This window comes from Diprion similis, chromosome 6, assembly GCF_021155765.1.
Source record: "Diprion similis isolate iyDipSimi1 chromosome 6, iyDipSimi1.1, whole genome shotgun sequence".
Taxonomy (NCBI): Eukaryota; Metazoa; Arthropoda; class Insecta; order Hymenoptera; family Diprionidae; genus Diprion; species Diprion similis.
The window spans coordinates 3,476,370-3,500,616 of record NC_060110.1 but is presented as its reverse complement, the minus strand read 5'-3'; the positions used below and the strand labels follow the sequence as shown (position 1 = coordinate 3,500,616).

Below are 24,247 nucleotides of genomic sequence, written 5' to 3'. Positions count from 1 at the left end.
CTTCTCGAGTTTTACACGTTTGATTAGTTGTAGCAGGAATTTTTTTTTCAAATTAATCACCGAGATATAAATTGAGATGATTATTTCGAGAATAATCGGGAACGCTCCGTTTGACAGGTAGATTGAGAAAATGATGAACATAAAAAATAATATAATAATAAAAATGATACAAATAAAATGTAACTTCAATATCATGTCTGATATCAAGCAAGAAGCACCATTTGCATCTTGAGCTCAATAAGATTTCTCAGATCAATAAGAATCAATATTCGTCATCAAAATATACTTGGATACTTACGATAAAAGAAAAAAGATTCTTGAGCGAAAATAATTTTTATTCTCTCAATACTTACATAATTTGCAATTATTTTATAATCCAAGGCTTCGATTGAGGAAACATTCGTGATATTACATGAAAATAATCAATCAGTGACCAAAATTTATGGAAAAAATGCAACAAGAATTTATGCACGTTTCTTATGCTAATAAGGATGGCACTGAAAAAAAGATTCAGAGTGCACTGCTTTTCATACATCAAAACTTGCTATCGAAGTTTTGAATCTCTGAATGTACTTGTTTCTGTATATCAGGTTCACTACATTCATTCACGTATTTCATCACGATTTCAAAATCAAGATCATTTCCGATTAATCGTATTAAAGGAGACTTCTCAACACTGACAGGTACGCCATCGAGGATTTCATTACCTGTAAGAACAAACAAATTGTCGATTTGGCACCAATATAAAATTGTCCGCTCAGACTATAACATGTATTATAATGGACAGCGCAAGAATATCAATTCACCGTCAATACCTTTGATTATGGCATTTCAATATTTAGCAACTATTCGAGATGCTTGATACTTTCTGATAATACATAAAGTAGCGATGGCACTGCTTTTATGAGTTAGAAGTTATCATACCTGTGAAATTCAGGTATAGTAAACACAAATGATGCAATCAATTGTTGCACTTATATTCAATGGAATTCGAATGCCCAGATATGATTAAATTTGCTAACACAAATGGTTGTTCTAACCATTTTCAGGTGTACCAAATGATGTTGCTTTGCATGAATGAAATATGTCTTTGGGAAAGTTTTTTTTTTTTTTGCACATTACCATAAATCTTCGTTCAAACTTTGCCATATTTGCAGCTGCATGATTCATGGGTGTTAAATGCATCTCATATTCACCATTCGTCTCATATAAGAAAAGAACATTTCTAGACGGTCTTGACTCAATTTATAAGTCACTAAAATCGTCATGTATTGTTCATCGAACAAAAATTTAACTAATCTCAAACAACTTTTTACGGCAACAATCAACTCCCAACATCCGATTCTACGTTTGCACCTCATAATGAAGATCTTCTGGCCGTTTTCGATAATATGTAGTGATTTTATATAATCAATATACCCACGAGCCCTCATCTTCGTTTCGTCATGTTCTGTAAATGTTCTGTAATACTTATACATAATACGATACTTTACTTATACATTTCTGGGATTCATTTTTTGAAAAACTTTCTCCTTGAGTTTAAAAATTCGAATACAGCGTTAACATTACTGCAGAATTCAGCTGTTGATGAAGAAAATTTTTCTTATACTTCAAGACATCTATGAAAAACAGAATTAAAAAATGTTCATTCATTTTTCTTAAAAAAATTGGAGAAAATGACTCTTTGTTTTCGTATACATTGAATGCATATATTCCTCAATCATTCTTTTCAAGTTATCTAACACTTGCTCACTGATGCCAGGACTCAGATAATTTTTTGTGAACCACTTTCCAATTGTTTGAGGGTGTGGTTAATATTTTATAAATAAGTTTCTGACGTAATTATATGCAGGTCATGAATTAAAGATCAAGGTACAAGCAAATTCTTTCAAGTGATGTGAATATGTTATTTTCTTTTTTGTACTAAGAATGTTCTTGATTGTGTCTTGTAAGGTGGGAGATGTAAAAAACTGTGAATGAAAGCAAACTCAGGGACGTACGCTACAGTAATTGAGCTTGATTAAGGGATGTCCGATGGTCATTATTTTCGCCAAATGAATTGTCAGCTTCTTCATTGTTGAAGAAGACCTTTATTGGAATTGTTGACTATGACAATAATTTCACTAAATTAACAATGATCGTTGAAATTTTGCACATGATAACTTGATTGAAAATACTTATTAAGAAAAGACTGAACCTTAAGTCTATGTACATAACTCAAAAAAATTTAATTAATGGCTAAAAATGACTTGCAAGTTTTTTCGGAGCGATGATTATTATCAATATCCATTAAATTCTCTGAAATTTTGAACTTTGGAAAGTTCTGATTCAAATGACTTTTAACTGCTGATATTTCTTCATTTAAAAGTGATGAGCACTCAAAATTATGGTCGCCTCGTGTACCAGATCCTTGAGTATTGAAGAGAACTTCTGAATTAATCGGCATTTATAGCCTTGTATTACTAATTGGAAAATTGATTATAAAGACGGGTTCAAACTTTTTCAAAATTCTGTTTCACTCGATTATAAAACATGAAAATAAAAATTTTACGAACGTACTTATTAGAATTTCGGCACAGTAATACAATGGATTCCCCAGCACAATACTTAAACTTTTTGTCTGCCTACATTTCCACTAAAAACAAGATATAAAATTCAGGGCAAATTAAAATTTTGATCAATACCTGTGAGCTGTCACATTTATATGAAGAATACATCCTTCAATTATATATAATCCATCAATAGTTAATTACATCAAGTTGAAAAAGACCATTCGCAAGAAAATGAATTATTCTCCAGAAAGATAATTTTTCACAGCTACTTTTATTTGCATCGGGAAGCCTTTCTCTCGTACACATTCCAGCCTTCATAAAAATGTTCTACGCGTAATTCGAGCTACATAAAGGGTGTCAAAAAAGTAACAAGACCGCTGAATATTTCCTCAGGTAAGATATTTTTCCAAAAGCTCAAGGTCGTTCTTACAGTAACTTTCAACGAGGAATCAAAAGGTGACCTTCATTATGACCTTGACAATAACCTGCAAAGTTATTTCGCGCAAGAATACAGGTGTAAAAGTAAAAAACTACAGGTTTTCATTAGAAAAAAAGTTGACCTTAAAATGATCTTGAAGGTCATTGTCAAGTTCATGGATCAAGGTCATTACTAAATGTGACTTGTTAAAATTAATAACTTTGTTCAATACGAAAGAATTTGAAAACTTTCTATTTCCACCTTGTCTAAGTTTAATTGACCTTAAAGTAACCTTCACGGTCAAAATTTACCTGATTTAATGATTGAAGTGCATATTTGAATGTAAAATTTCGTTCTATATCGACTAGCGCGGTCGAAAAAGGAGATTTCGATTTGAAAATACTGTTGACCCTGAAATAATATTGAAGGTCATGGTCAAGGTCAAAATCAAGGTCACCAATGAATTCCTCGTTAAAAGTTACTTTAAGAATGATCTTGGCCTTTTTGAAGAATATCTTACCTGAGAAAATATCAGCCCTCCCTTTACTTGAATGACACCCTATATAATTAGAAGCACAAGCCTTCTGTGTCCGTGCAGTTTCCGATAGCGACGAAGTACGATCATTTTTAAAAACTATAGCGACGGTACACCAGAAGCCAAACTAATTCTAAGGAATGATAAAAAATACGATTCTGCTTGGCTGTGTTCACAAAGTGTGGAACTGAGTCATGTAGATTTGCACTTTGTAGGAGTGAATCTTGTAGTGCATTGAAGAGGGTTCGACTCGATCGTGGAGGGTAAGCCTATGTGATTCGAATAATATGCATCACTTCACGAAAAACACGCTGCGGACCAAGAAGCAGGATTTTACTACTGGGCATATGCGAAGTTATATCAAACTTGTCGAGAGATACTGGATTAAATTGCATCGAGTTCACAACAATTCGGCTTGTGATGAGACTTTGAAAGCAATCACACCCAGAAGGACATTCGCCCGTTCCTTAGTTACATCTACCAAGAAATTATTTACCAACTTTCTTTGACCCGTGAGATGATCTGGAACCATTCAGGTATATGCTTTGATGCTTCAATCAGTCGGAAACGTAACTGACACTGGTGCGATAACTTCACCACTTCACTACTTCACTACTTGAAGCCTGAAACTTTAGTTCAGGGCTAGGCCAAGAACGCGGTCAAAGATTGTCCATCACTGAGGTAAATGACAACACCACCTCGAGCTTTTTATTTGAAAGGTACGATAACGAATGCTTGTTCATTCACTACCACATGGTCAAGCTGTTATCATCGCAACAACTAAAAGAAAAGAGCGTAAATAGCTTCCAAGCTCTCCTGGACCGGATCGGCAAGGAAAGGGAAACACTTCGAACGATCGATTGTCTAGTGGACTACTGGGTTGAGTGACTTACATCATTCGCCATCAAGAAACCACTCTTTAAGAAGATTCAACATTCTTCTTACGAGGTCCTATCAGTACTCTAAAGACGATCGATCCCGGAGAACGATCAGAGTCTACATGGATCCCAAGTCTGGACTGTTCCAAGCCATAGAAAGCGGAGGCTCGCATGGCAAGACCAACCACTGATGGGACCTGTGAGGTGCGTGGGAGGTAGTATTACATCAGACGCTGTCCGAAGTGGCTTAAACTCCATGAATCGTTCAAACCTGTGTTTCAACTACATGCAACCCGACAACCGCTGTGATAAGTGGTCTTCAAAAAACTGCTGTAGAGAATGTCACACCCTCTGTGGGTGGCATGTACTCATCTACAGCGAAAGGTTTTAATAGATCCTGGGTCAGAAGTGAGTCCTTTCAGCATCACCTTCATTCAAATGCCAGGCTTATCTCGTTCAAAACAAACACTTCAGTCTCTACAATCAGCGGGTCTAGCCCCTGATTCAAAAGTGCGAGGTTACTCCAGGGAGTTCGAAGGTGTCTGTTGTCTTGCTCTGGCATGTTTTTCAGCGCCCTTTTAAGGATTGGCCGCATTTTCCGAGTATTAGCGTCGTGGACCTACATTATGTGGTTCTCAGATTCATTGATATCTTCCTGGTGCCGATTTGTATGGGCGTTTATTCTCCAACGACTTAACTGTCGTTCCTAAAGGCGTCTCGATTGCGCAGTGAACGATCCTCGAATGGATCGTAATCAGGACTGCGCTTTGACAGATCCTTCGTGACTCCCACGGGATCAGGCTCAATTGGCCATTACCGCGGTCCCCCGCGACCTGTACGACTTAACCATGTCCTGAAGAGACGTTCGCAGATAGACGAAGTCACAGTCGAACTTCTTATCTCTCCATATCTAGAATGAGACCGGCTGTTTTCTATTCAAGCCATTTGCCATTGAACACTAGAAGGATATGCTACCATCCGCCAGACGAGTAGTTAGGTTAGAGACTAAAGTATATCCGGACACTCCGTATCGTTAAATGGAACTTTCGACAAGACTTTATTAGTGATTCATAGGCCGTTGGTACTAACCAAAACAACTAATCCCGAAACGCAGGAAATTTTGGAATAAACTCCAATTCCGCAAGTCTAATAATTCAAGTTTGCGAATCGTGAGTGCAAAATTAACCAGGATTCACGAGGTCTGAGAAATAAAGTATGGTTCCTCGCAAAAAAATTATAGTACGATGCAACCGATGCGAATGGGTCGTTAAAGCACCCTGTATATAGGCAGCATGTTGCTGTTTATGAGTACGTGGAGGAGAGTGCGTTTATTACAGTATCAGCTGATGAGAGGCGCATTCGATTACGTTAGAAAATGATGTGGCGAGGTAAACGATTATCTAATTGTGAGCTTTAGATGAAACAAAGTCTTCCTACTAAATCTCACAGGCCATACGCCACGAATTACAAACATCCAGAAAACTCACATTTGCAAAACTGCCCATAGAAAATGTGTAGAATTTTCCAGCCGTTAGTATGAGCGGCTGCTTAGACCTGGCCATGCATATGATGAGCATTTTGGCGTGAACTGATGACATGTCATACCAGCGACATGCACTCAATGCGTCGTGTACTTTAGTACTCTAAAAGCAACATTAATCGAATAACATTTACCATTAAGGTGCATATTAAGACCCGTTGTACACCTCGAAAACGCGGGGATGCAAGATTCCTATACCGCTCAAGCGATCCGAGTGAAACTTGGGCAGTTAATGCCTTATTTTGGCAAAAAGAGGAGCGACTTTTTACTTTTTCAAAATTGAAAAAAAAAAATTACAGATTAGTTACCACCCACAGAAATTGGCCAAATTTTCACAGTTACACTGAATTGATCGAACTATCCGGTATGATGCCACTCGGCGGTGATGAAACACACATTTTGAGCCCAGTCCCATGAGATTTGATGGTGAATTGACGAAATGGCAGCTGATCTGGTTTTCGATTACGAAGAACACCGAAATCTCATTTTGGCGACATTTGTTACCGACCTTTCATGCATGCCGGTAATTTTTTACCGACATTACACGCATACATTGCCGGCATGCGTTTAATATCGGTAACAAATGTCGCCAAAATGAGATTTCGGTGTACTTCGTAATCGAAAACTAGATCAGCTGCCATTTCGTCATTTTACCATCAAACCTCATGGAACTGGGCTCAAAATGTGTGTTTCATCACCGCCGAGTGGCATCATACCGGATAGGTCGATCCATTCAGTGCAACTGTGAAAATTTGGGCAATTTTTGTGAGTGGTAACCAATCTGTAAAATCTCTTTCAAAATTTTGAAAAAGTAAAAAGACGCTCCACTTTTTGCCAAAATAAGGCATTAACTGCCCAAGTTTCACTCTGATCGCTTGAGCGGTATAAGAGTTTTGCATCCCCGCGTTTTCGAGGTGTACAACGGGTCTTTATATGCACCTTAAATAGCATTTCCATAATTAGAGTTACGCAATTTGAACAAATACATTTCAACGTAACACTGTATTCTTTATAGTTAACTACTTAATATTTTTCGAATACCTCTTTGATAAGGTTTTCACCCACTTTGCAGTAAACGAAGATGTAAAGTATCACATTGAGGATGTACAACGTAAAACTGAAGAAATCAGAATTTTTTTCTCCATCAGCGTTCTATAAATCGAATTTAGAACGTATCACATTCTATTCATCATATTCTGATGAAGCTTTATGTTCGAGTAGAAACTCAGTATATGAGCACCGGATTACCGCTAAAACGTGGTAGGACAGGACGCATATGAGAATCGTTCCTCCAAGGAGTTGACACAATAGGATAACATTATACACCTCCTCCAGAGTCTGTGTTATTCTAGAGTTTATTAATTTAAAATTTACATACTTACTTTTACCATCATTATTAGTGATTCATTAAGAGACTGATATTTTAGATTCGTGATCAAAGAACTCACCGTATTAGTCGCACGTGCTTCTCAACAAAAATTTTTATTGCCAGACCACACTCTTGACCATCGGCATTTATATTTTTGATTCGTTCCACCAGGACGGACAGTTGTCCACACACGTGGAGTGTCAGGGTGACGATAAAACAATTGGGGCCGATGTATCCAAAAGACGCGAAAAATACGAACGGAAGATGAGCAGCGTATGTCAGTACGTAAGACTGAACGTTTGACACATCATAGAATATATACGTGTGATACGGTAGTTTTAATTCCACTGTTGAATTTCTGTTCACTGTGACAGCAATTGCATTTTACCATCTGCAGTATAAATTCTAGGGCGTAATTCAGAGAATTATGCTTCTGCGGTATGGGGATTTGAACTTTACTGTCAGAAACTGTAGCCAAACAAAATTCTCTATGTATAATGCGAATATATTTATCGAAATAGTTGAAAGTTATTCTCTCATTTATTCAGTTAAAAGATGTATTGAGAAAGCGACTTACTGGTTCCTAGCAGATTAACGAGAGGTATTAGGAAATAACTAACTGCCGTAGAAAGTGTCATCGGTACTGCTATTGCAAAGAATATCCGGGCCTTCTTATAGTTATCTAAAACGAATTTTTTTTCTACAGATGTTTTATAATTTTTGTCGACAAAATCCTCGTAAACCGCCCGAATTATTTGTCCGAGTTGCCGGCTGTTAACACGTAGAAGAATCACTTGAATGACGATCGTCGTGTACGTTATGTTTTCCGATAGATTCGCCACGACGTGTTCAAAATTGTTACCGAATTGGTAAAGGTCTATGTATTCTAAGATTACATGAATCAGTAAACAACTCAGGCTGAGAGTAAACCGCGTATCGTTAGCACTGAGTGGCCAAAGACCCAGCAAGGACAGGAGTCTTTCGTTCCATTTCAGAAGTTGAACGGCAGATGACATTTCCATCTATACAAAAGAGAGAACCATCGGCAAAAGAAACGTGAGGAATGGAATTCGTACATATGCGATTGATCGAGGGTGGGAAAAAGCATCTTTCATTTCGATGAAACTAAAGGAAATCTCGTATTGTTGTTTTTACGCCTATGCCTATAGTTAATTTAAAAGTTTCAATTTTCAAGAAAATAAATTATCAGAACTATTCCAGCATCATCTAATGTCTATTGCGTTAATCGAATGCCTACCTTGACCAGAGAAGTCGCTTGATTTATTCTGTCTCGTCTGAGAGCAGCAATGAACTGACCAAACAAGCATTCTTCGTCTCGAGGTAAACAGTTGCAAAGCCCTGATAGGTTGATGCGAGCCAATCAAACCGTGAGATTCTAATCGATACGGCATTACCGAATTAATGAACGTATCATAGATGCGCGTAATGCCTTGACCACGTGCACAGCAAGCATCATACATAGATATCGTATCGCTTTTATTCGCTAACCCTCGGAAAGAGCCTATATTTAATTCACGGCTGCATGAACTCGAGGAGTTTTTGTATTTGTTGCCATACTACATACGCCTACGTAAGGTCAATAATTGACTCATCTTACAACAAAAAATCATAAATCTGTCACATTATAGCATTTGACCTTTTTTGCAAGCACGAACGCTGTGACTTGATTTATCCTTCTAGTGGAAGGATTTTAAATTAATGGAAAAATTAAAAGGAACTCCTTTTCAATTTGAGAAGAAAAGCTTCTTCATTCTCTGTCTGAAAGTATACCTCCTTCCGAATGATGATAGCGTTTGGCTGGTGTATCCAATAATTCGAGACACTTCTCTTTCTCCTTGGGATCTTCCTTGACTTGTACAATCGACGATGCATTTTTATTTTCAAAATCTTGGCGCATTCATTTATTCACCAAATTACAGCTTGCCCCTGAATCTGTGAACATTGGTCTCCATTCTCCTCCAATATTTACGTTGATCATGTACCCTGTCGCATTGTCTGGAGATAGTATTCATATTTTGAATGCATATTTTTTCGTCATTCTTTCTACCTTATCAACGGATCTCTTTTTCCCGCCCGAGTCATTCCTTCCACCGATTTGCGTTTTTTTATCTTGCACGTTTAAATGAGAGGATAGGATCAGAAGCGTAAAAATCGCGTAGAAGTACAGTTCTATTTATTTTTTCTCTGAGTATGTACTATCTAACATGTAATTTATTACAGTTTCGTACGATAGACGTATAATTATTATTAACAAAATGCTGTATGCGCTTTACCGATATTCTGTATCAAACCCCGTGATTTACTGATTAAATTTACTAGAATAAATGTCGAAACGACACTTCGTGTTACTGCGCTATTTTAGGTTTGGACAGGTAAGTCGTCTAAAGTAATCTATTATCTGATTCTGAATTCAGTCTATCGTCGAAAAATTCTAGACATTGGTGATTATTGTTCAATAAATATTTCGTCGGTTCTATTGTGTTTTTTAAACCAAGTGTTACATCTGAAGGGGGATGTCACTTCGACTTGGCAGGTATACTCACTAATGATCACAAAAGACTTCTCAGGACCGAAAGGTAAGCCATGGAAGTTTTTAATATCTGCAAAAAAAAAAGCAATTTTCCCCAAAAAATTACCGTTACACTATACGGTGCCAGCGGAACGTTCATGATATTTCTAGAGTAGAACATCCACCATTTCCGATGGCCTACTCTGTAGTGGATTATGCAACAGCTAAAAAGTAAGTGTGTGTACTCACAACGACAAAGCTCCTCATAGAAAATATGTAAAATTTTCCTGCCGTCAGTGTTAGCGGCTTCTGGGCTCTCCCCATGCATATGATGAGCATTTTGTTATATTTTAGTGGCATCTCGGACCAATCGCGCTGAGTCAGGGCATGATGCACTCTCGTACTCTGTAAGCAACGTTCAATCAAGTCAAACTCGCCGAGTGGCACATGAACTACTGTAATACCGTTGATTGTAGAATTTTGATCGATTATCCTAACAGCTTGTACGTCTATTCTGGAAATTGATTATCTACTTATGCCATCCACCCGAGGATGAAGTGATTTTTTTTAAGTACAGTTACACTCACCTCTTGAATAAGGCATTCGCCCATAAAGCAATAGACGTAGATCAAAAACGAGATGGTGAGGACGTACAACGAGGAATTAAGGAAGTGAGCTTTTTGTCCTGCTCCAGTATTCTATGCAAAAAATATCGTCACAGGGTTAAAATTTCACTTTCATTATATTCTGAAGCCAAAGATTTCATAATATAGAGATTATATTATAACTGAAAAGCTAGCTATTCGAAAATGCAGTGCAACACATTTGACTTTAAGACCTTACGAATCCGCCTGACTTCAAGTGCAACGACATTACTTAAGACGACTGCAAAATAATTCAAGTGACTTTTCAACAAGTGCACAGGCGACTTCGACCATAGAGTTAACCCTTCGCGCATAACAGATGTCATACCGCTAAGACATTGTAGGTCAGGATGCAAATGAGTATCGTTCCCCCGCTGAGTTGTATCAATAGGATAACGTTGTACGACTCCTCCAAGTTCTTCGCCACCCTGAATATCATTAGTTGTGTAATATTTCTCCGACAATCTTTATCAGATTCACAATTACTGGTAGCTTCTGAATCTGTTTTCCAAGCCGAGTAGGTATTATTTTGTGAATGTCGTTGAAAATCCTCACCGTATCAGCCTAACGTGCTTCTGGACGCACTTCTTTATCGCTAGGCCGCATTCTCGATAGTCAGTGCCCACGTTGTTGATGCATTCCACCAGGACGAACAGCTGGCCACAAAGATGAAGCATCAAGGTTAAGATCAGGCAATCGGGACCAACGTGGCCGAAAGCTGAGATGAAAACAAACGGAAGCTGAGCGGCGTACGTCAATACGTAAGAGTGAAGTTCCGAGACGTCGTGAAACATCCGCGTTTGATACGGCAAACTCAATCTCACGGTCTCATTTCTGTTCTCTGTGAAACGATTATTGTTTTGCATAATAGTTCATCTAGATAATCTTGACGGAATGCAATAACACGTTTTAGGAAACTTGTCGGACCGAATGGGTTTTCAAAAGTTTTGAACAAATCCCAAACGGCAAGTTGAACTTTTTCTCTTTGTCAGACTTCGATTAATCTACAAGTAAATGGAAAACTACTAAATATACAACAAAATTGTAGTCATCTGCGATTATCTTTAACAACGAAGAAAATCAGCTACCCCAAAATTTCGAATACTAATTGAGCAGAGTCGTTGCGTAAAATTGCTATAACGTTTATAAGATGCATCTCATGTGATCTCCGATATATTAGAACGACAACATTGACTGAAACATTTATTAATGAACTTACTAAAGTTAGAAACTCATGATCAATTATTTTGACGCATAAACTATCTGATTTAATGCTGATACTTTGTGGCTTCTAAGGACATCGGAAATCTCAAATCGAAGATCATGATCGATAAGATTTGGCGATTTTGATTTTACTTTACCGTGGAAATTCGTACTTTTTAAAAAAAGAATGTTGATTTAGCATGACCTTTTCGTATCGTTTTATATCATGGCTCAATAAGCATTTGACAGAACTTACTCATTCCTGGTATACCAGCGAGCGGTACCAAGTACATGGTGACAGCGGTAGAAAGTCCCATTGGCACTGCAGTTAGAAAGAACATCCTGGACTGTTTGTAGTAAGCTAAGAATACTTTTCTTTCTTCACAACTTTTGTAATTTTCCTCATGAAAGTCCTCGCGCATCGTATCGATCACTTCTTTAAGTTGTCGACAGTTCAAACGTAGTAAAATTACTTGGAACGTAATTGTTGTGAATGTAATGTTTTCCGTGAGATTCGCGACGATATGCTCTAAGGTGTTACCGGATTGGAAAAGATCTGCGAATTCTAAAACCACTTGAATTACGAGACAACTCAGAGCCAGGGTGAACCTCATGTTGTTTGGATTGGTAGGCCAGATACCTAGCGGCGTTAAAATGCTCTCGTTCCACTTGAGAACTTGAACAGCGTGTGCCATCCCCATCTAGAAATGGATGAAGAGAAAATGTCATTTCCGAAATATTTACAACAGGAGGGAATTGTATTCGTTAAGGGTAACCAAGACTTTTTCAGATACTTCGATAAAAGATTCTAGATGCAACTGGAAGTTCATTTGTAGTACACATCAATGGAACGTTTTGATTAAATCGTTTAAGATTCACGTTCAATTTCCAAGTTGTAAGAATGGGTTTTCACCTGGTTCACCGAGGTAGCTGGATCCATGATGTACAGTCCAAGACGCACAACAAACTGATGAAGGGAGTGCCTTCTGCTCTGTAGTAAACATTAGCAAAGCTCTGATAGGCCAGCGTGAGCCAATCACAATGGGAAGTTTTAATCGATACAGTGTTTTCAAATTAATGGATATATTGCAGATGCTTACGATATCTCGACCATCCATTAAACTGGCAGTGTGCATACTTATTACCATGGTCTGTTTCAACAACCGTCGTGATCAACGTATAATTAATTCAAGGCTAAAAAAAACTGGTGCACAGTTTTTGCATTTGCCTTCACACTTGTGTCTTCGTGTTCCAGGGAGAAATAGTTCAGTAGAATCGGTTTTAAAACACTATTGAAGAAAATCAAAAATCTCATAGTCTCAAAGACAACCCGAATATCTTGGATCCTTCAGATACGAAACTTCCAACAGTAAGCACATGGTGATTCAATAAGATATTGCCAAGTGTGTTTTCAAGTCCATACGGGTTCGTAAAAGTTCTACTGCAAGCAAAGGAAAATTAGATAAATCTTTCTTGAATGGAGAAATAAAAAACTAACTCCATACCTGAAGCGACAAATTTTACAAAAATGTCTATGATTTCCGATGATTAATAAGAACAAGTTAAATAAGAGCAACCGAATGGTATGAAATTATACGCGGAATCACACGAAATATTGACAAATCTAAAACGTTCTCTCCGTCGTTCTCATCTCGGGCCTCTTGGATTCCGGTTGATTTCTATTCACATTTTGCAGACTTCAATTGGTATCTCCTCTAGAAGGAACGACCCAGCTATTGTTCTCTCTCTCTCTCTTTTGCCTCAAGATTTGGAATCAGTTTGAGGCATAAATAAACATCATCCATTTGTCTATCTTTATCTATGTCTTTGAAATGAGCTATAAGTCTATGGGTATACATATTATTCAAATTCGTAAATGATTCGATGAAGCTGCGTGATACATGATGCAAATGAACGAACGGAAAGAAAATCACAGCCTGTGTTGAATATTTTGTGAATGTATTATTAAAATTTACATCGATTTTCATCTACAATGCATAAATCTCGCGGTGTAAAAATTGCAGCGAATTTAGTTAGCTTCGCTTCTTTGGAGGATGATACCTCCGTTTTCAGGTTATGACACCTAAAATGTTGAAGTAATCGTGGTAATCGATACGAAAGCATCAGAACGTGCTCTGAAACGTAGGTGTGAAAATTTTATGAGGGATATTTTATACAAAAGAAGATTTGCCTATGAGTAAGGTTTTAGAAAATTAATCCACTTTCAAGTCCAGTCCAACCGGCAAGCGAATATTTTCAACTTGATATGAGAAAATGTGCAGAAATATATTTCCATTCATTCTGCGTTAGCATGCTTGCTTTCCATGTAATCTCAAAAATAACCTCGATGCCTAATTGTAAATAAATTCAGGAAGCGGCCGGTGATGAAAATATTCTATGTAATGAACTTGAGTGAGATGAATTCAACAGCTTCTTTGCGTTGTAGTTTTGATGAAGTGTTCAACCTCATTGACGTTAGTTCAGAAAAAACAAGTTAGATTTACAGAATATGACCACTGTTGTATGATATTGATGATAACGTGATCAGATCTTTATTAATGCTAAATTCTAGCGCATATCATGTAGTAAATGCATTTCACAGAGTCATGGAATCTAACTAGGTTATGAGAATACTGTTTAAAAGATAATATCTGATATTGGCGAGAGATTGTAAAATCGTGTGTAACGTTTCGATCAGCTATCAGATACACTTAGCAATATTGCTCATACAATTTCTGTTCATTCATTTATCATCATACTGGTTGGAAATTTTAGAGCGACATGCTGCAAGCTATAAAGATTATATATATATATATATATATATATATATATATACATAAAAATATGCGTAAAATGTATAGTGCGTTGATACGTATTCGACAATGCAAAATTTGAATAGGTTATGTTACGTTTACGAAGATTGAGCGTGTTTCGCGGCCAACCGGCGGTGGCGCTGCGGGCTGATTATGGTGGATTATGTATTGTAAACGTAATACTGACTCAGCCAAAAAGTTAGGCGTTTCAAAGTCACTGTTCAAAGTGTGCAATCAAATAAGTAGCAGCAACAATATCCTGACCTACCAAAAATATTGAAATATTAATAGAGGGACTTATATTTTGGCATTGCTGCAAGTTTTTCATGTGGTTGGTCGATGGATTCTAAGTTTCTTCATCAACCGCCTTAGTATTCAGGTCCGATAGTTTTCATGAAAAAGAAAACTATTTATTGGAAATTATTGTATACTATAATTACTTACGTACAAAACGTGAGATTCGCGCTCAGAATATCAATGCTTCATTCATCATGTCAGAGTTACTTTGGCACACGATAATTTCTTTCGTGTAGCATAGGTGATCCAAGCCAATCTTTCGTATCACAAATTTCAAGTATACCATTTTGTTTTTTAAATCCAGTTAACAAAACTCACCTCTACAATTGCATATGTGTTTTTGAGATATGTGCATATGCTTACAACGATGATAAAATTTCATTCAGTCGTCAAGATATTTTTCCAAAATGGTACACCAAGTAGAACTAACGAATTTTTTTTTTACTCCTAATTCTACATTTTTTGTCTTGATTTCTTGTTTTTGCGGAAAAGTTGTGAACTTGGCAGTAAGGATTTTGATTTTAGTATTTTTTCTAGGTAAGGGTATTGTTGCTGCTACTTACTCGAATTTACATTATCATTTTGGTGGTTTCTAAGTTGCGGAGTAAATTTTTCTTGGTAGTTTCGACTTTCATTGCATGGGGGTTTACATTTTTCTTTGGAATACGATGAGAACCACTGAAATTTTATATTAAACACCCCGTAAAACTCGTGAATTTTCCAGAATAATTTGACAAAATCCTGTAAATTGAGACTTCACTGGATCTCACTGAAATTTCGTAGAGCACCAGTAAACTCAAAAGACAAAGGGATGGTGGTAATTCCATACCATGAAGTAACTTCATGTTCCATACGCAGTAAAGCGTTACCTCAAATTGGATACTCGACACCTTTATTCGTTACGTTGGAATGAACAATCGATCCGGAATGTGAAGCAATTGAATCATGGAAAGTTTGTTCAATTCCATTTTCGAATTACCGAACAAATTCGTTACGTGCATGATACCTTCGCTGCGTATTAGGGTGCATAGTAAATTGCTAAATTACGTCCAGATACCAGCCGATCATATGGTAAAATAATATCCATAGGAGTATTATGATCGATCGCCACTTGCTACCTTGCTGCTCTGGGCATTTATTTCTATCTTAATGTTCATGATTCCAACCATAGATTGTCTTCACCTTGATATTAGTAAGTTGTATTAGTTTGATATGAGCAGAAAAAAGTCCATTATAGACATTGCATAAGGATGAAGAATTTAGAAAACATGAATTTGATTTCCTATGTGTGTATAATAATGTCAATCATTTCATGTGAGAAAACATTCTACAGGTTTCTACGTATTACGAATCTTTCAGGCCTTTTACCGAAGATTCTGGGGTGAGTCGATTATTGACTTCACAACAAAAACTCAAACGAGTTATTGATACAAAATTCAATTTGTTGTCTGATATCCTCAGCACCAAGTTCGTGTATCAATGCAGCGGCTGACCATGAGTGGTAAACTCGAATGGGAAAACTTCTAGATCCGAGGGTGACTTTTAAAAATAAGAATTTATGGTGCTGCAGAAGGTATCGATACATCGCTTATCAATTCACAAACTATGATGAATCATTTGGTTTTATTACATTAAATCAATATCTATTGCAATTAAAATAAGATACAGTCGTAGTGACACCAACGAGTGATCCTTGCTGGCATACTGGCTTCGCTAAATCCCAATGAAAGTTCCACTTCCAATAGATCGTGATCCAACGAGTTCACGCATCAAGTGTTTTGAAGCCAAATTCAAATGTGAATAAGTTGTTCTTTAATTCATCGAACAAACTCACTCACGCTAGAGCTCTGAGCACTGATAGATATGCCATCGATGTTTTAACTATCTGCAAGGCATACGTCGCGTTAACAATCATGTGCTACATACGTCGTGCGCTTGAATATGTAACCCACTTACTTCGGCCAAGGCTTCTGAGGAAAAAACAAAAAACTTCCCGGCGGTGAGATAAAGTGGTTTTTGAGCTCTGGCCATAACCAGGATCAAATCTCTCGCCTGTGATGGCTGCATCTCGTACCAAGCACAATGATAAACAGCATCGGCAACCCGTTCGCTCTGAAAATAAATTCCTTGATATCGGAATTTATTCAATTCATATTTCTTCCGATGCAAGCTTAAATAGTCTCACCTCCGCTATCAGACATTCGCCGATGAAGCAATAACCGTACAAATCGGCCAGTGCCGAAGCCTCAAAGAAAACAAAAGTTGTCAAAGCAGTCTTTTCATTGCTTTCGGAATTCTGTAGAAAATATGAGATTCTGTCGTCATTTCCCATGTCCTTAACAAAATTACTTCTCGTTTGAAGTGAAAAACAGCCAACACGTTCAGCTTACCATAATCACGTTGAATCCAGCGACAGATATCATTATAGAAGAGCAGAACACTTGACTCAACAATACAAGGGTGAATGCGGTGTCAATTTCCGTTGCCATTCTGAAAATTTTGTCGCATGATCATATAGTCATAATCCACCACATCCGCCCCCTTTACTCAAATAATCATGCAATGATCCCAACTTACCGTATTAAACGTACATGTCGCGTGATAATCTCTCGTATTCTATAATGGTGATCATTTTTCATGTCCTTATTTAGGTTTATTATTCTGTCAGATAAAACCGATAGTTCCCCGCATATGTGCATCATCAGACCCATGAGCAATGCATGGGTTCCCACAAAGCCAACAAATATCTGACACGATGCCCCTGCTTGATACGCATACACAAAGGCATACATGTAGACTTCCGTTCTTTCAAAAAACAAATGACTACGAAACGGTAACAGCAGGGGTGTCGAACCATTTCGATTTCCTGAAAAAGAGTCATTCTTTCCGTCTGGATGTACGTATTTCTTGATGAGAATTTATGTCTTAGTATTTTTCTTCCTCACGGTGATTGACTGGCAAGTATGAATGGTTTTATGAATTTTATTCCTAGTCTGTCGTACATTGAGTGCTTATCAATTGTTGTATTTATAAGCTACAAATGCCTGTATAGAAATACAAAATAGAAAATGCTCGGATAATCAACAAAAGCTTAGATATCGGTGGGTAATCAGAGATCGTTTCACAATCGTTGGAACTCTAGACGATTAGTTCGATTTCACCCTGTGATGTTTTATTTTGTTCACAAAACCATTTTCTACAGTCACTCAATCAAATTTTCTTTTTTCTCAGTAGTTAAATCTATATTGTAATTTGTTGATCCTAATTAATATCCGTGCAATATCATAAAATTAAACGTTTGAGGCGTCAATAAGAGAAAGAAAAGTGTTCCAGTCATCGCGTGTGAAATAAATAAGACATCAAGTGTGGTGAAATTAAATGTAAAATTGTATGAATTCAGTAGATTTTTAAAGGTTTATAAGCGGTTTTGAATGAAGCATCGAGATTTACATTTTTTTAAATAATTCCGTTATTTCTTATTTCAGTATTATTAAAAATATCTTCGTAACTCTCCAGAATCATAATGATTTGATCAACACTCAACGTACAACGATCTTGTAATAACATCGGTATGGATCTCAGCCACCCTGATTTCAGTTCCTTACTTATATTTTCTTACAGCAATAATACTTTTTTCAATGTTAACAGAGTGAAATCTCTTCAGGATACTGAGTTTCCAAACAAATTTCCCATCAGATAGCGAAATATTTTGGAATGTCGTGATTTATAAAGTCCATCAAACCACCCCGTGCAGCTAGTTTGGTCCGAAATGAAATAATGAATTACTATTTTTCCTTGAGCACGATAAGGTAATCTTACCTGCAAATGCCATTGTTGGGATAGGTTTGGCGTACCAAAAAGTAACCGCAAAACCGATCAAACATGCCAAAATTTTGACAAACGTCTTTGCCCTCAAATTGGAAGATGCGTAAATCCTTTTCTCGCTTGGACTGAAGCGAGTCTTGTTATCTTGGCAGTCTTGGCTCATTTCATCGATTATCTTACTCAATGTTCGATTTTTGTGAAAAACCAGTAGCTTTATAACAACCATCGTGCAAACAATGGCCTCAGCCAGCATGTCAGTAATTTCTTGAAGATCATCGATGTGACTTACAAAGTACGCCCACTGCATAACCACGTGAATAAACATGTAAGCAAAGCTCAGGAAGAACCGTAAGTTGGTTTTATTCTTTGGCCAAATGCCAACTATATTCAAGAGGCGCTCGGTAAGAGCATGAAAATCGGTTGTTTCTGTGAGTTCATACCCCTGTTGAAAAAAGATTTTGGAAATAACGGTAATGTCTATCAACAAGTAACGTTAGAAACAATTTTCAAGGCGGTGCAGCATTTTTTAAAAATTGAAATTTTCCACAATTAACAAATTTCTCAAGTTTTGTATTTCGCACAAGGTTGAGCAGTTCATTTCAACCAGACTGATCTGCACTTAACTCTGAGCATCTTGAATCCGTCCTTTCAATAGATGTGCGTAAAATAGAAAACAAATTTATATTTTCGAATGTGGGGGTTGCATTGTTAACACAAATTCAAAGAATAGAACTTTCTGTTGCCCTGATCAACAATCAAACCTACAAGATCATACTTATTGTTAGTTTTATCACAAGGCAATTGCACATTAAGTATTGATCGAGTTACTAAACAGCAAAAAAAGATTTATTTATTTTTTAACGGTATGGCAATTATGGCGCAAAAGTATGAATAACGTTCAAGTGAAATTCTAAAATATTTTAATTTTTTTCAAATCGCATTGCATCCTGGTTTATGTTTTTGAATCGCTTGGTTATAGTTCAGTCGCCTGGGCTAGGATTTACATTTCTAACAAATATTCGAGGTAAAACGATAAAATGCAGATAAATAACTGGTTGAAATTTTTATAAATCAATAGACATCAGTAACATTTGTGATGTAGTAGATCTATAACATTTGTATCGATCTTTTCACTGATTGTAAAATCTAGTGCTTGGCACATGAAACATCGACATGAACTATCTACATTCTGTGGACGGTAAACCGAACCATTGCAATACTATTAACATTCAACTCCAGAAAATTTCTAAACAAAAAAAAAAAATTAGACAATACGGAGTTCTTCAAATTTTCACAAGTAACATCACACTCCTGTCCACGTAATGAAATTTTTTTTTTTCGAAGAATTAGAGTGGTTTAAGTTTTTCTTGGGTAAAAAGTGGTTTACAAAATTTAGTGAGAGTCTCGAGAAACCGAATTAAGTGGCGTACAACTGAGAAAAACATATAATAAACGAATAATCTATCTAGATGAAATCTTTTACATAATTTATCGGTGAAAATGGAAAAACGGATAAGTCTCAAAATGAGAAATGAAGTTCCACTCCATTTTTGATAAGTTACGGCGATTATCGTAGGAATTAAAAAAAATCACAATACTAAAGTTATAAACAACAGCTTGGGTACCAATCCTTTGTATTAAAGCCCTTTAAAATGATAACAACTCTCATTGATTTGTTGGATTTCACTCAATGATGAGTTACTTTGTTGAAAAGAACAATTCTTACAAACCCACCAAAAGATACTTTTTTCATTCACTTTAGTTGATGCCATACAGTTAATGAGGTTAATTCAATACTAAACACTTGCCTAATCGTAAGCCATTTCAAACGAAACGTGACAACGGCCAAATTGCACGCATAATAGAATAACGTAGTTTCCTTCCGAAAATGATCAGTAGGCTATACACTAAATATTTTTTGCTGATATTTTGTGTCTATAAATCGAGGATTTGATAAACAATATCCCTTATTTCATTGGCAATTGAGCAACTGACGTGACGAACTCGTATTATTTTAACCGTGTTTCGATTTAGTGAAAGAAAAGAACGAGTTGAATCTGTGATAATTGAAAAACTACACACCAGAAGAATTTCAACTCACAAGGATTATGTATGTATCTTTATTTATTCGATGCTCTTTTATGTACTGCGCATAAAGAAATGAATAAGTTTGAAGTTCCATTTTTTATTCACAGTGCAGTAATGGGACTATTTTGAACTGACAATCGTGTGTTGAAGAGATGAAACTTGATCCCTCACCTGCATGGTAGAGTCGATTTGTCTCAGTCGAAGGTTCTTGATAAACTGCAAGTTGAAACGATGTGAAACCTAGAAAAGTCGTCTCTCGCTCCTGATTGGCGATTGGCATAGATAGCAACCCAATCATAGCGCATACGAAGACAATCTGATTCATAGTTTTTCGAATTCATGAGGACATTAAACCCTCCATATCGTACGTAGAGTCACACACATGAGCATCGTCTTTATGTGACTATAGTTCGAGGGAAATTATAGTTAAAAACAATTTGTCTACACTTCTTTGAGGACATTCAATGAAGCTATCCTCTATATCTTAACATCACTACATACTAGGTACACATTGTTTGACTGAATGTTTTTAATGTTTTGGATTCACGATAGGTATCAATTTAAAAATAATGTTAAATCAATAGAATCTTAGAAAAGTTAAATTCAGATTTGTTAGTGTGAATAGATTTTAAAATCTGGCGGTAGACAGATTTTGGGTCAGTTGCAAAATTTGATGGTTGGCGTTAATTGGAGTGAAAAAAAATTTATTTTGTCCAGGTAGGAGATTCCTGAACCTCGCTGATTCGTTGATTTTCACCATTAGTTAGGTATTCGGATTGATGGAGTATTAGGATTGGCCAATATTTGAAAAGTAGGATTTTCTTACAGTGAAAAATTTCACAGAAGCGGTAGGTGAGTCAAGATAATAGAAGAGAAATTCCTTCAAAGTCAAGTACAATGGGTGCAAAAAAATTAGTAACGAACAATGATTCAGTAAACGCAGAAGACTTTAAACGTTCGGAAAATTTTTGAACTTGTACGTTTCGACTGTTATATGAATACTTGGAAAAACTGGCAATTCGCTCGTCCCTCAACATACCAGCGTTGTAGTTGTTTCACAACATTGTGACATCATGCAACCAGCACAAATCTATGTCGATTTTATGTCACATCTTGCTCACTCTTTGTGCATTTCACAACCTTGACGTATCTATGAAAATATCACACCTGGATCACGGCATCGTGTTATTACGGGAGCACAATTGATACATGAAATTGAAATCACGCATTGTGTTGTAACTATTGTGTAACACACACACCGCAGTATTATGCAGCCAGAAGAGTAGAATTCTCGTATGAAATTCACCTCACACAGTTCTGTTACTGGGTGGCGGTGAAAATCCCGAAAAACCAGAAAGTCGAGTGGTTAAAAATCCGAAAATTTCGACATACGAATTTTGAAATAACGAATGATCAGTCTTTCGAAATTGGGATTTTAGATAAATCACCCAGACACGGAGGGAAAGGATTGTTCAAGTCAAGTGATATTCGTCCGATTGAACTAAATGCGGCGAACACAATATACTTACTCAATTCAACAAAATACTTTTGTTGGTCTAACAAAACTTAGTTGAATCAACTAAAGATTTTGACAGACCGATAGATCTTGAATTGAGACAAATAAATATTTACCTCCCCGCTCGTGACCACATACATGTATTTAGTTGATTTCATAACTTTTTTCTCTCGGTGCGGTAGAATAACTCTTTTCCGGAAAGTTTATTAAACCGTACGCTCTTTCATCCGAAAAAGTATTCTCAAACATGTCGCCATTCCGAATAAACTAAGTACAGAATGTAAAGGTATAAAAAAACAAACGTTCCGGAATTAAAAACTGAGAGCGACGATACTTCGATCAGCTAAAAAGCCAAAAAAATTATTTGTCAAAAATCAAAGTTCAGAAAGACCTCCTGAAAGTTCGGAATTTGTGAAATTCATCGACTCGATGCTAGTTTTATCAATATAATCTCATTTTGTTGGACAGTCGTCTGTGTCATCAAAGGAAAAAAGAAGGCCAAGAATCAGGCAACATATTTTTAATAACACTTAAACAATACATCTTTTCACCCGTACGTTCAATTTATTCAAGACATTATTCGCGTTCGAAACAAATGCGCGAGCGCCCCTGGCGGCAGCGCACGGAACCAGCTAAAGGCATAAGAGTAGCAATGCAACAATATAAATATTGGCCTATTGTTATGGTACTGAATGAAATCCTCAGGAAATATGCCTCTAGTGAGTATCTCCGATGTTATTGACGCCACCAACGACGGTACCAAGAGTTTCGTTGATAGGGAGCGTTTATTATACGCAAAAATTCTAGTGACGGTGGGAAGTTTGAGGCTGTCTGATACGCGAAGGTTAGACCAACGAATCGTTTCATAATCTTCAACCAATTTACGCCGAATAATTTCATCAAGTTACTTCGGATAATACTAGAGAAAATCCAAATCAAGAGAGCCGACGACACTTACCTTGAGATAGGTAATCCGACGTCAAAAAGTCTTGAAAACACACACAACCTTAGTCTGTGACAGGCTTTCCTACTTCGAGGACGACTTTCCAGACCTTACGAGAGGGTTTGTCCCTAGGAAAGTGCTGGAACCACAATCCCGCACTTGAGTAGATACTCCGTTGTGGTAGAGAACAGTAACTGGAATTTTCTCCTCTTGTTTTGGGAGCAGAAGACACTCCGGGTTCCTCCGAAACTTTCGTCGCCTCCGTTTTTGCCCCCATTGTAGACATTCTGTGAGATATTTTTGTATCAGTGTATCCCAGTCGGTTCAGTTAGGTTTGTTCACGTCTGAATCCCCGACGCCTGTGAACTCCTGTGCGGCAGCACATCGCCAATCTGCCTGTAACGAGTTCCGCTCTCCGCCACTAGAGGCGCTGACGCATATTTTGGACGCGAAGACAAAGTAAATCGGGTTCGACATTCAGTTACGCGCCCTCGCGAGCCACTGTCATTTAGAGTTCGAGTTCCCTGATAAAAATAAAGTGTTAATCGAAATGTGAACGTAGGTTTAATAAAGACGTTTGGTGATGTGAGTACAATGTGACAGAAATCTTCGGTCGGATGTGATGGAAACGTAAATTGGGATAAGAATCGTGCGACAAGATGTGCAGGCTGGAAATGTACCCGAATGCTGCAGGAAATGTGCAACGAATGTTACAGGTAGAAATATATCAAAGGTTAATATATTTTTTTTCGAAAGTAAATAGTAGAAAAACAAATGGTGTAAGAGTCGATATATTCACAGACAAGTAGAATCTCGTAAGTGATATATAATAGATAGTAGACACGTGTAGCCCATCACAATATCACGCAATAACACCATGCTCATAGACATAGTTCGCATCATCAGTGATATTGATAATATAGTTTCACAGGAAAGATGTGTTAAGAAATAATTATGTTGGTAATAACAAAATCTTTATGATGGCAATAGTGAACCGCGACTAATGTAATTTGCGAAGACGGCTTGATAAAATGACTACTCTCGGTCTAATATGGCGTCTTAGCTGATTGTCCCGAATCACCTGAACAACCAAAAA

The 24,247-nt window shown here is 37.0% G+C and overlaps 2 protein-coding genes across 2 annotated transcripts; both read right to left on the bottom strand.

The window, feature by feature from the left end:
• Positions 1–547: 547 nt before the first annotated feature.
• On the bottom strand, positions 548–12,817 carry LOC124406469. The gene is made up of 13 exons (XM_046881895.1): positions 12,770–12,817; positions 12,583–12,660; positions 11,926–12,370; positions 11,022–11,307; positions 10,795–10,894; positions 10,410–10,520; positions 10,072–10,227; positions 7,870–8,314; positions 7,372–7,669; positions 7,172–7,271; positions 6,965–7,075; positions 5,871–6,026; positions 548–707 (listed from the first exon to the last, which is right to left on the bottom strand). The coding sequence occupies exons 1-13, from the start codon at positions 12,815–12,817 to the stop codon at positions 657–659; spliced, it is 2,385 nt and encodes a 794-aa protein (XP_046737851.1). The 3' UTR covers positions 548–656.
• A 3,521-nt stretch (positions 12,818–16,338) lies between these two features.
• On the bottom strand, positions 16,339–20,884 carry LOC124406970 (odorant receptor 22c-like). The gene is made up of 7 exons (XM_046882718.1): positions 20,864–20,884; positions 18,599–19,046; positions 17,357–17,645; positions 17,170–17,269; positions 16,965–17,075; positions 16,736–16,891; positions 16,339–16,664 (listed from the first exon to the last, which is right to left on the bottom strand). The coding sequence occupies exons 1-7, from the start codon at positions 20,867–20,869 to the stop codon at positions 16,614–16,616; spliced, it is 1,161 nt and encodes a 386-aa protein (XP_046738674.1). The 5' UTR covers positions 20,870–20,884; the 3' UTR covers positions 16,339–16,613.
• Positions 20,885–24,247: the final 3,363 nt, after the last annotated feature.